The 13,832-nt window shown below is 41.1% G+C and overlaps 1 protein-coding gene across 1 annotated transcript in view; it reads left to right on the forward strand.

The window, feature by feature from the left end:
- LOC142580923 (putative phosphorylase b kinase regulatory subunit alpha) overlaps positions 1 to 13,832 on the forward strand; it is a 123,157-nt gene that overhangs the window by 79,245 nt on the left and 30,080 nt on the right. Inside the window, exons 24-25 of the mRNA XM_075691182.1 lie at positions 12,819 to 12,948; positions 13,026 to 13,124. Of these exons, the coding sequence (XP_075547297.1) occupies positions 12,819 to 12,948; positions 13,026 to 13,124 (229 nt within the window). The remainder of the gene's footprint in view (positions 1 to 12,818; positions 12,949 to 13,025; positions 13,125 to 13,832) is intronic.

A 13,832-nucleotide genomic window follows, 5' to 3' on the forward strand; every position in this document is an offset into this window, starting at 1 on the left:
TCAAACTCGGGTCTCCTAACGCAGCAGCCTCCTGCTGTACCAATTAGTCCACAAATGAATGCATGCATAGCTCAACAAAACAGCAACCTTACCAGTTCTCCCAGTTCTTCTTTACCAGGGCTAGCTAAAGCTTTAAAATGCTTGACGCTTGCTTCACCTCGCATAGCGACAATTTACTTATAAAAGTGTGGGCTTACCAGCTTTCCCCATCCTTCTCTAGTGGCAACTAGCAGTTTGAGATGTGATTTGCCATTGCAGCCCCTTCATCCAGCAGGTATCGCATGTGGAAGTATTTGTTCATACTACACTGATGTATTGTGCTTTCTACTCCTGGTAGCATTAGGTGTTCCCTCAACTGCAACCTCCAGCTCACACCTGCAAAACCACTGTAGGCTCTTGTTTGAGAGTGATGTCAAGTGTTATCCCCCTCATTATCTCTCATACGCATCAGGGCCGGAATAACTTAAAACTATTCCAAACATTTTGACCTATCACAGAGGGCTAATGGCCTATTTGGAATGAAAACAGATTGGAGTAGTTCACAGTATCCCGGCTCTGGTAGTGCAACTCGTTCAGTGCGTTCGTTCAGTGCAGTTTGGACTTTTCTCATGGCTAATTCAACATCTTCATAAAACTGATCTTATTTCATCATCATCATGACTGGAGGTTGGGGCATAGCCTTGTACTAACTTTATTTTTATTAAGGTTTGTTGCGACTACTGCTACCCTTTCAATAATGCTGTAGAATTCGTCAATGTTGCCTGCTATGTCCTTATGAATTAGGAATCCTCCTCTGTGCTGCTTCTTATCTGGAACTCCTCCATAGGAGAGGTTGTGGCCATTAGTCAGCACTGTATAAGCCTCACCAGTTCTAACATCACTAAGTCCAATAATATCCCAAAAAATGCCTGATAGTTCTTCAAAGAGTCCTGCTAAGCTAGCTTCACTTGAGAGAGCTCAAGTGTTGAACATTGCCAGGGTCAGTTTCCATTAACATAGATTCCCACAGTGTAGGAGATCTGCATAAAATTTTTTTTTAATACCACGGAGGTCCCTTGTTCAGAGACATGACGTGATGGCCATGACCATCCAACATTATGTATGCTGCCACTTGAGGTGCTTTAACCAGCACTGAGCTATCAACAGTGGGTGAACAGTCCCTTTGTCAAAACCCAGTACCCCAGGTTGCGGATCCCTTCTTTTGCCCACTTTCATCATTTCAAAGCCTCCACATTCCTGTGATTCCTTTGTCTTGTTTGGATTTCAGCACCAGGTTAAAAGTGCAGCTTGCCCTCAGACTGTGGAAGCATTTGAGTGCCGCCATCTTGGGGTATTAACGCTAATATTTTTATCTGTTACACCCACAGTAACATGCACGATACTACAATACTACACCTTTTTCTGGCACGTGAGCCTCGCTAACGGCCGTTCAAGCGCTTATGGGAAATGTGTGTATACCGCAGATATGGGCATCGCATTTTCGCTTTTGTTAGGCATTGTATGTAATAGCTGAAGCAGATTTGGCAAAAATGGTACCTCTTACTGCCTAATTCGAGCACAAACATTATGTTTATTCTTTACCTGCTATGGGCCTCTCACCTCTTTGCGATGCCAACCGTCTAGTGTTCCTGTGTGACACTTTTTTTTTTTCTAATATGTAATAGCTGAGGAACTAAAAATTATGGGGTTTTACATGCCAGAACCACAATCTGATAATGAGGCATGCCGTAGTGAGGAACTCCACTACGGCTCTTTATTAAAGAAATTCTAAAAGTATGTTCTGTAGAGACGCTGTGAATATGCATTCTGCTCCATATTGTTGTGGCAAGAATGATCTGCGCCAACGACAACGAGAATGTTCACATATTTATTCATGAAGCATTCTCATAACTGCGAACAATATCTTAGTTCCTGTTATATCAATAAGGGGAAGGTGCTAGCGCAGGCAGGTCTGAAAAATGGGGCTGAGAAATCGGTCAGGGGCTGTTTTTTTTAATGAACTTTAACCTAAACTAGAGGCAACCGAAAAATCGTAACTTTATTAGTGCCAATACAACTGTCATAAATGAGCTTCAGAAATCAGGTATTTTGCGATAAAAGGGTAAATATTGGCAGGTATGTTGAATACTAAACCCAGCGGCATATACCACAACTGCTGGCACTACTGTCACGTAGACTTACCTTATTACCTTGTTTAATTTTTTGTTTCAATTTTTTACAAGTGAACACTATTTCACCTTTCAATGCAAGTGGAGGGAAAGGAGTTCGCTTCACAGTTTCTTGCACAATTTTTTTAAAGCTCAATAAAAACTGCGTTCTGCATTTGTGCGGTAATGTAAAAATATTTTAATGTGCTCTGTGATGTTGCACAAGTGGTCTGACGAAGCATATTGCTTAGCTGCGATTGATGGTTTAATGTCTTAACCTTGCTGCATAAAGCATGTTCCCAAAAAAGTTAAGGAAAGGCCCTACTAACTTTTTATGCAGTGCAGCTGATTAGAATGGCTTTCAAAGAGATTGTCACTGCAAAGCAGCAACCTACTTCACTTGTGGCCAATGTGTGCAAATGAAAGTGGTGTTTTGGTGGATCGCGGTACACTAACACAATATGGGGACAACCCGGGTCATATATGCAATCCTAGTACAATGTTTTTTAATGAAAGGAACCTGAGTATAGGTGAAATTTCACTTTTTATGGTTCTTCCTTTATTTTTCATTTAGTTTTTTAGGAGTAAGAATACATGAACACCCAACCATATGTTGCCATCTATAATTCGTAAATTACAATATGTGGTGTAAAGTAATTAGTTTGAAATTTAATTAGAAAAATTGTTAGTCAAATATTGCCTTTCATTTTTTGTGCAGTACGTAATGTTGCTTCAGAGAGTAATCTTGCTCAAGCAGTAAAATTGTTCTACATGTCGCGTATGATTTTTTAAAAATTCTGTTAACAGCAAAATAAAGCACCTGGTATATGAAAATGGTTGTCCATACGGATGCTTTTGGTGTTTCATGACCACATTAATTTGATATCACCATGCACAAAATTTAGGAATTGTTTGTATAATAGCCCAAGGTGGTGGTGCCCATGCATAGAAAATAAGGTCATTGTTACAGAGAATACTAGAAAAGTTGTGCTGTTGCATAGCCTCCTATATTTTTTATAGGAGGCTATTGGGGGGGGGGGGGGGGGGGCTGTTGACATAGTAAATTCAGGGTTGTCTACCAAGTTGACATTTTCAAATTCCCTGAGTTTTCAAGGTTTTCCCTGAGTGCCTTTTCAAAATTCGCCGAGTGACACAGAACTTTGTTTTATGTCAAGACGGGCTGACACCATGTCACCCAATGCTGTCACTCTCTAGCAAGCATGTTAAAAAATAAAAAAATGACTTAATCAAGTTTGAATAATAAAGAGTAACGTTTAGTTTATTCAAAATAGAAAACTGAAGGGAGGAGTAGTAAAATGCACAGCGAATAAAATGTATTAAAAAATGGTGAAGCCCATTGCAAATCGAGTCGGAGCATATTCAAATGCAAATAAAAACAGATGCATACAGAAGCAAATATTTTCGAAAACGAGCTATTTCTATCAACTGATAGCAAGCTCATTGGTATTAGGCCCGAACTTTGTCACAAGTGAGATTCTCTCAGCAGCTGGAAAGTCAACCTCAACTGTCCTGCCATACTCTCAGCCCATGCACAATGCCTCAGTGTTGCGTTTCACTGCTTTAAAGAGTTTATTTTGGTTTAGATGAGGGTCACGTGCACCTCGGCGTCAGCCAACACTTCTTGAGCTCAAGCTCCTTCAAAGAGGTGGCACAGTTCATTTCCCGATCATTCCTCAATACGACGGTCCTTTCTGTTTTTGTTCTCATTCTGCCGCGTGTTCGCCCCACGGACCATTTGGAGCATCTTCTTGATCAGTTGTACAGTCGACGTCCGATTTTTCGTACTCCCTAGGGGCCGCTAAAGCTTCCGGAAAATCGGGCAGTCTGAAAAAATGAATGCATTTCTTTTACTGCCTTTAAGGGCTCAAATAGCCACAGGCACGTCTGAAAAAGCTCTGGAGGTCTGCCAGTACACGGGCATATCGGTGGTCATACTGTGACAGGAGACGGCGGTTGCGCGCGTGCATAATTAGAGTACGTATTGTGTCCCGTAAAAATTGCCCCTTCCCACGCTCGTTAAGCTTCACCGCAATACTTCACATATGCTTCACCGCGTAACATTGCTGTGCTGAGGCGAAGCTGTATTTCGGAAACCGGTATTATGCAACGCGCCGTGCTTTCCAAGCTTCTAAGCCAATCGCGAGGATTACAGAGGCGGAGTCGGTGCCATTGCTGACAGCGACGAATTCTTTCAATAAAAAACACTGCATCTAACGGCAACAACCTAAATAGCGAACGTCGCAGCAGCTAGGCCTCGCGTTGCCGCGGTGGTGGCTACGGCTGGCAGCGGATCTGTGTGCGAGAGCGCTGGTTCGAGGCTGCGAGATAATCAAAACGGTGGTGTTGGCTTTGATTAATGCTGTTTCGGACCTGGGGTCGTGGCAAAAATTCCGGAAAATTGGACAGCGAAGGGTTCTTGCGTCCGAAATTTCACACGTTCTTATTCATTGATTCAATGGGGTACATGGTGGTGCCGCGAAGCCGTCCGCGTTATTGGACATGTCCCGAAAATCGGGCGTCTGGAATATCGGTCGTAGACGTTGTACACTGGCAACTCCAACCGACGACACGGCGTCAAGGACAACTCGTTATGATTCCTCTTTTACTCGAGCCAGCATTAAAACGACTTTCGTCCGCTTGCAATAAAATGACAGCTAATTTACCCTGAGTATTTCCGGACTATTTAAAATCCCCGAGAATTCCCAGTTTTCACTTTAAGTAGACACCTTGAAATTTCGGCAATTTTTCTGTTCTTGTGGCCGCAAACGCCAGTCGTGTAGAAAATCTCTGAAAATTTTGTAATGTCCATGCTCCTGTTATGAAGACTTGAAGATCTATTCCATATATATTAATCTAGAGTCCCCCACCATGACATATCTCATAATCCCATTATGGTTTTGGCACATGAAACCGCAGAATTTAATTCTAAGAAAGTACCGGCCTTTTATAAGGTATGAAATCAGTTTATCCTTGCAGTGTTCGGTACACTTCTTCCAGAGCATTAATTTCATTTAAATGCAGTGAAAAAATGCTTCTTGGTATAGTAGTTAGAGCCATTTCTGCACCACAGCTTTTCCTGCAGATACAGAATTTTAACAATAATTTATTGCAAGAAGTTTCTTTTTTCTCGCTGGTTAATGAAATCTTTCTGTAGTACTTTTTTTTTTCTGTGCATTGGCTGAATTTAGGTTTCTATCTTGCCAGAAAAGGTGAGGCATGCAGACAGGACACAAGAGAAGAAAAGTGGACAACACGAACGCCGACTATCAACTGAAGGGAGCACTGAGGCGAAGGAAAGAAAGACACAAAATTCATCTGCGCAAGCTCTGGAATGGTATCACCATGTGTCAGTCGGGCACATGTGCCGGTCTACGTGAGAGATAACTGTTAAGGCACTTAATCTCTTCCTTATGTAAAGTAATCAAAGGCTAACATAAGGAAAAGATTAAGTGCCTTAACAGTTATCTCTCACGTAGACCGGCACATGTACCCGACTGACACATGGTGATACCATTACAGAGCTTGCGCAGATGAGCTTTGTGTCTTTCTTTCCTTTGCCTCAGTGCTCCCTTCAGTTGATAGTCGGCGTTCGTGTTGTCCACTTCTCTTGTGTCCTGTCTGCACACCTCACCTTTTCTTGCATAATGAATCCTTACCAACTAGCTCAGCTTTCTGTCGTTCTTAGGTTTCTAACTGTACAGTCATCTTAGGAGGAATCCATGTTTGTGTCTTGCTATCTTGGGAGGCAGCAGCTCTGTTTTGGGTTGTTTAGTAGCTCAGTGAGAGGTACACAATTTAGTAACAAACACCCGCCGTGGTGGCTTAATCGCTACAACCGCGAGGGTGAAGCGATTGGCGCCCAGCAGTGGTGGCCACATTTCGATGGGGGCGAACGAAATGCAACAATGCCCATGTACCATGCATTGCGTGCACATTACAGCACCCCAGGTAGTCGAAATTAATCCAGAGTCCCCCACTATGGCTTGCCTCATAATCATATTGTGGTTTTGGCACTAAAGCCCTAGAATTTAATTTTACACTAACATAACTGGAGACTTGGCATCATCTCCGTACAATGTTGTACCTATAGGTGATGCATGCACATAGCACTGTCAGATCAGTGCTACGCACAATGTTTTTTACCAAGGCTCACAGTTGCCCTTTCTATGTGGCATCTCGGCATGCCTTGGTAACGTCATTCAAAGACTTTTCATTGTTGGCCTGCATACCTGAAATGGGTGATAAGCTGTTGCTTCAGCCACGTGGAGGTTGGGTGGCCTGGCAAGACGACATGCACCACTAATGGATGCATATCGGTGCAAGATGAGTGTTCTCCTTACTGAAATAATATTTATATGGCGGATGGTGTGCCACTTCTTGTGTTCTTTGCCCCGATACATTTCTTGCTGCCTCTATTCACCTTGCATTGAATTCAAGACATGTGACCAGCGCAGTGAAGTTTCACTGTGAACTGCACTTTACATTCCAGAAGGATGCTGTGTTACTGCTTCAGTTTATGCTGTTTAAATTAGCTTTCCCTTTTTTATTCAGTGTCGTTCATCAAGGTAAACATGTTTGATTTTGCTGCCATAAGCTATGTTCTGTTTAAGCACATGAACACACACGTGTGTAGATTTTTATAGACTATTTGTTAACTTTGCACTTCAGAGCTGATACTGAACTGAGCCATTTTCTCTGAACCAGAATAAACATTGGAATGAAAGACATTTCAGTTTGACACCCACTTCTTGCACCAGTTTCTTCATTCCTAAAAAATTTTTAAACTTTCTCCATGACTTGTTGAAATGCTGCATAGACACTCACTGGCTGCTTAGAACTGGATAACACACTCATCGATTTTCATTGAGAGTACACTTTCCTCTATAATACATGAATAGAGCACCACCCCTGTGTTTCTACAGTGATAGCTTTTATGGGCTCACTTCCCTAATTGTTTTTTTAATTTGGTTACTTCCCTAATTGTTTGGTGTCCACTGATGTCCATTGCAGAATGGCAGGAATCCCAAAATGCCTTGCGAGAAGTTTATAAAAAAAAAAAAAAAAGCAGTTTTGCCCATAATGCGCTGCAGTGACATGAAAGCTGGCACAATTTTATGCGCAATAAGTCTTGCGCTCTTTCCTATGGTATCAATGCCACAGCAGAGAAGAAAACTGTGCCTGAAGAGAGCAGTTGCACCGCTATGTGCTTATCCATATGCGGTGATTTGCCTCAGACACAGAGAGAAGACATAAGGAAAAACAATTTTGTCAGACCACAACTTGGACACGAACTGAGCGGCGAAAGGACGATGTACTTCATCCAGTGCTTCAGTCGGTTAAGCTATCTGACTGACTGAAGTACTGTGTGTGCTTGACATTGATTAATTTGCGAATGTAGTGCTCCAGTTTAAAAACTGGCTGCATATTTTTCTCTCTCTACCTTTCTACATGCATGGTCATGCATTTGTTTCCGACAGGTTTTTTTCTCAGTTGCCTTAAAGATGTTGTGCCATTCATCCTCTTCGGGTGGATTATACTTGAAGAGGCGGACATTACTTGCATGACAAATAGTAATGTTGAGATTGGTAACCAACAGACTTCCGATAAACTTTTTAATTATGCATTTTTGGGTACATGTTGCTCTTACAGAAATAAAGTCTGGTGGCAGTGAAGTAACATCTCCTTAGCAGAAATCCTGAGTTGCATTGGCTTTAAAATAGTCATTTCGAACCAAATACACTGGCATTCCACTTGGTGTTAACAAAAACTTTAGTGTGTTGTTGAAGCTAAAACCAATGCATTTCTTTTAGCATATTTGGACATTGGCGCTACTTTTGGAGTTTTTGCAAAATAGATAGTACTTTACTATTATTTGGCTTCATTTATTCAGTTATATTGTGCACCCTAAAGGGAATAATTAAAAAGCTAATGACTGAAACTTTGCTGATTAGCTACTTGATCACTAGAGTTTGTCATGGAAGCAGTGTCAGCTGCCTCCACTGACCTACCTGAAGAGGCATGATGTCTGTGCCACAGGCGAGTTTTATAAAAAGTGTAATAGTTAAAAAATGGGTGGCATATAACGGCGGTGTTTGCGTAGCGCACAAAAGTAGGAAAGGAAGGTAGAGACGAGTAAAGGTGGTATATAATGCATTTCAGTTGCAGTGTTAAAAAATGCCTTACTAGAGGGCAGGCAAGATAAATTTGCAGGTTTTCTTTAGAATAACTCCGTCCACACTGCCAGAAGAAAAAGTTCATCCGCCTTGCCAGAGATGTAAAAAACTACAAAATTTGTAATATGGTGTTAATGATTTCTTAACTAGACAAGATAAGCACTGCATAATAGAAAACTTGTAGCACTTTCTGAATGTAAAGTGACAAAAAACTGAAGGAGTTAGTAAGAATTTGTGACTTAAAAAAAAAAACAGGTGTAAGAAACATGGACGCACGATACACGAAAAGGGCAATACCATGTTCATGAGCGTGTTCGTGGTTTTTACAGCTGCTTTTTAAATTCGTGTTTCTGAGAGTAGTTTGTACCATCGTTACGATTCATGAAATAGTTTAACTACTTACTGCTTTTGTTATAACGTCTGGCGTATTTAATGCACCAAATCAAAGCTGAGCTCATAATACATGCAACTGCCATGCCAGTAGGAAACAGCCTCAAGTAATGTAAACCATTTGCCACTGTGGCTTGGAGGCTGCATGTGCCCAACAGTAGTGAACCAATGTAGTCACTCTGCAATGAAAGTTCATAAATCAGCTTTGCCTGACTGCAAGCTCTGGCTGCGATAATTGTGGGCAACTGGTTTGCACATGTTTTGCATAACTGAGGCCTGCTGCTTCCCTCGGGCCTGGAAGTTGCACTCCTGATGCTCTGTGCTATGGTTTGGCACTACAAACAGTTTAATTTATCATGTCAAAAGCAGCTAGTAGTATTACTTTTTGTTAGTTTATAAGTGGGTATGAAGTACACTCGGAAAGCACTACAAGTTTCCCATTGCAGTGCAGAACCGTTCAAAAGTTAATTCGAGCATTTTTGTTATCTAATTGTGAATTTTATGATTTTTTATAACGTTAGCAACATGGCTGAAGTTATCCCAGAGGACTTGCTCAAATATTGCAAGCTCTATATTCAGGCACACTCAGACACACCAGCTGAAACCCACTGTGTGTGATGTCTGTAATAAACTCAGATACATGCAGGAATTAAAGAATGTGTCAAAACTATGGTGAAAACTCGTTAATTATACATCCGAATTTGTCTTGAATATGCTCAGTCTGGAAAAATAATTTCAGGGCGTCATTGCTGCACATTTGTGAGGACTAGAAAGTGAGGGTACTGGGATGCTATTTGATCAAAAGGCCTTGTGGTTCAAATGAACTGAATGATATGTCAAGAAGAAATCAGTTTAAACATAAAATATTTTGGTTAGTAAAAACATGTAGGACAGACCCCCTTTGCTGTTAGGAACACGACTGTGGCTTTGCTATTTCGCAAATATACCCATGGATGGATGGAAACGACTTTATTTTAAATCCGGCAAAGTTTGACGACTCAGGCTCAGGTCTCCCATGAGGGGACTTCCTCTCGGGCCTGCTGGACAGCCTACTCTTGCGACTTGAGGTTGAAGCTACGCAGAGCGGCGGCCCACTTCGACGCAAGAGCCTCCGGAGCTACTGCCATTGTAGCTGATGTAACACGACACTCCCACAACATGTGTGAGAGCGTCGCTCTAGTTTCCTGACAGTTTGCAAAGAGCATTCAGGTATTGCGCGGGGAAAATGTGCCGCAATTAAACTGGACTGGGGAAGGTTTGTGTCTGCATTAATAGAATGCTGTCGGATGATGTTGGATGCTAGTAAACAGAAAATCCTCTATAAAGTGTATTTCATCGCGAAGTTCTCGCACTTAAACTAGTAGAAGAAGCAGCGAGTTTTTTGGCTGACTCTCATACTTGAATGTTTCTTTTCATTGGTTATGTTGTGCCCTCAGCTGTACCCACTGTTTTCTGCCCCCTGATGTGCAAAGCACTGTGTGTTCTCAGTTACAGTTAAATTTGACTGTCATTACTGCATGTCATAGATGTATTTTAACTATTGTAGCCTCTCATTGTCCACTGCGTTAACCCTTTCCGTGGAAACTTCTTTTTTCAGGAAACGACCAAAATTTCTAGAATCTTTTGTGACAATATTATTGTCAGCAGCTTTCATTATTACAATATCAGCAGTTAATTTGTTATTTTCTGTTGAATTTCTATTGTTAAATTATTTTTTAATGCTTGAGAGTTTCAAATAGGCAAGGCCACAAAAGCAGTCTATACGGAGCAAGATATTTCCTGGAACATAAGCATGGCTTTTTTGTTTTTGACGCGACACATTATTGCTGGCACAGCCAGGAAAGGAAATCGCAGAAGTGCAAGCATTTTCGTTGAGCCAATTGAGTGCAATTTTTGGAACTCAAGGCAACTAGACTTCTGCTTCGTTCCCGCCAACTGCACCCTCGAAAAATTCATTGCTGGGAAGTCGGTGCAATTTAATATTACTTAATAGCGCAGCATTCATACCAAAATGATGAAATGACTGCCACTTGTCTGTGACACTCTGTAGATGAAAGGAAATTCCTAGACAAGTAAGGGGGGGGACTTGTCCTTGGCACAGAAAGGGTTAATCGGACATGTGAGTGCTATTATGCGTGCACTGAATGCATGGATTTATTCCCACATCTTGCAACAAACTTTGCTTCATAGTCTTGTTCAAGAATCGTTTGAGAACAAGAAATATGCCTGTGTTATTCTGGCCCCTTTCCTGTGTTATTCTGTTTGCTTCAGTGGGTGACTCAGTGGCACTGTTGGCTTGCTTATTAATGACTTGAACTAAGATTGGCAAGCCTCCAAGTCTGGTCTTGTGTGTTGCAAAACCTTCGTCACTGTTTTTTTTAATATATACTGCATTTAACACTCTTGTACACCCAGCCACAAAATATTACGGACCATGAAATCTGAGAAAAAGCTGAATATTTCCGCATCCTCACAACGCAGCCTGGTACTTGCATTTCGGGCCTCAACTGGAATATGCTAACAATATAGTCGTATACAGTTTTATTGGCTACTGCTGCAGGCTGCTCGGGAATTGAATGTTTTCAGAGATCTTGTGGTCCGTAAACTTTTGTGCCTAAGTGTACATCTCATAAACCTGTTCTCTTGGTATTCTCTACATGTTGAATGTAAAATATTTCTACTCTTTTAATGTGTGCTTACTATACGACATACATTCTGTGCAATGCTAATGAAATTTTTACACCTTAGCATACAGCAAACGGAAAACAAGTGTGTGTTACAGAAACTTGAAGCTTGTTCTGTATGGATAAGCAAAATTTGCTCTTTTATGTAGAGTGAAAAAAGGAAGAATCATAAATAAAAAGACCTCACAACACTTTTAATGAAGCTTCAGTTATGTTTTAGCTGCGAAAGGACACTGTCCATTAATTTTCTCACCCAAGAATTTTTCCGCAGTGCTTGACAGAGTGATGAAGAGCCAAAAGTTGCCTTCACAATCATTTAGGCTGTTACTCTCCTTTTGTTGTTCCTAGCATGCTGGAAGCTGCAACTCTCCACTGACAAGGGGAATGCTCAGTGCCGCGCTGTGCTTTATTTCCTTATATTTCTTCATGCACCTTGATAACCACGGCTGGTTTACGTGCACAACTCAATTCTCATTTGGTTTGTTTTCTCCACTGTTTTTTTTTTCCCTCCCCAATTTGCTTTCTCCACTGCTCTGCTCACTGTGACACCTGGTGTTTGCGAGACGGCATTCATTGTGCCATTTGAAGGAAACCACACAGTGGCATTTGATGTTCATATGTTGGCATGTCATCAGTAGCATGGCAGGGATTCTAGTCATTGACAGGAAAGGACAAGTATTGTCTTACCAGAGTTCTACATCCTACAATGTGTGTGGAGGTGTAATATATTTGTAGTTCGGATGTTGCGATATATATGACTAGGCACCCACTTTGTGGTTACAGCCTTTTGCTGCTGAGCAGTAGGTTCTGGATTTCATTCCTGGCAGTTGCAGCCACATTTCAACAGGGGCAGGGCATAATGTGATCAGGCCAATGTATGAAGCTTTGGGTACACATGTAAGGACCCCAGGTGCCGTAATTAATCTGGAGTCCTCCATTATGGTATCGCTGATAGCTCCGGCATTGCTTTAAGAGGTTGAACTCAATAAATTGGTCAGTAACTGGCCAAGCCCATTTAAAACGTTCAGAAAGTGTTGCAGCTTTGAAAGTATGTTACATAAAGAAAAACGTGAGTGAGTATTCATATTTTTGCAATTGTACTTGAATGTAGAAAAGTTGTACCTTTGTTTTTGTACTTTGTAACTGTAGCTTGAATTCCTGTATTGCTGGCCATCAAATATATTGCTACTCCTGCTGTGGATTAAAGTGATGTATCAGTTTGGTAATAAGTGCTGACAGAATCAACACTTATTAAATAAACTTAGCATTTATGGAAGCAGCATGTATGTCATATGCTGCTTCCATTGTATTTCGTGGTAGTGACTCACTCAGTTTAAATTCATTTGTGATAGTGATTGTCGTTGCAAATGGCTGATTGCATGTTTTGATGTTCTGTCTTGCAGGAACTGCTTGTGTATTTGTCTATGTTCATTCGAACAGAGCCAGAGCTCTTTCAGGAGATGTTGAGGCTTCGTGTGGGACTCATCATCCAGGTCATGGTTTCTGAGCTTGGACGTTCACTCCAGTGTTCTGGTAGGTACTTTGAAAGGCACAGTTTAGGAGGTTCTGTGGTGCAGAGTTTCACCTGACCACTGGGTGTTTCGTTTCAGCTGATGAAGCATCCGAATACCTCCTCAACATGCGACCATTTGAAATGAAAATGCTTTTGCGGCAAATTCTCAGTGGCAAAGAGTTTGTCATATTAAACAGTGAGTAGGTGACCTCATTGCATGCTCTACAAAAGGTTAGATGTTGAAGCTTTCAGTTTCAGTTAGTTCCATTAAAATTCCATTGAAGTTTACACTGAATGTAAACATACAGAAGGCTACTGAGAGCAAGGTCATGGGATCGAATTCTGGCCATGGTGGCTGCATTTCGATGGGGGAAAAATGTGAAAACACCAGTGTACTTAGATTTATGTGCACTTTAAAGAATCCCAGGTGGTCCAAATTTCCAGATACCCCCGCTACGGCATGCCTCATAATCAGATCGTGGTTTTGGCACATAAAACCCCACAGTTTAATTGTTTTTTTGTAAACATACAGAAAGAGCTTGCGTAGCTCAAGGCATATGTGGATTATGGATAAAGTACAGTAGAAGTTCATTAACACAGATACAATATTTCTTTTTCTACAGTCGAATTAAGTTACTCGCTAAATTTTGTATGTAAAGGAAATGCCAACATAAATAAGGAAAAAACTAAGCAAAATGTGAAAAAGACATATTGAAAAGGAATTCAGACTAGTACAAAGCAACTGTATCTGAAGAAACTAATAACAAAACATATTAAGCTTGAGAGTAATCAAAATGCAACAAAAATTAATGACGATATGATAGTACAGAAGATAGGTGCTAGGAAATTGTGCCATACACCAAATAAAATGCCTAATTGATATAAAGGTAAAGATGGTGCACTC

This window comes from Dermacentor variabilis, chromosome 1, assembly GCF_050947875.1.
Source record: "Dermacentor variabilis isolate Ectoservices chromosome 1, ASM5094787v1, whole genome shotgun sequence".
Taxonomy (NCBI): domain Eukaryota; kingdom Metazoa; phylum Arthropoda; class Arachnida; order Ixodida; family Ixodidae; genus Dermacentor; species Dermacentor variabilis.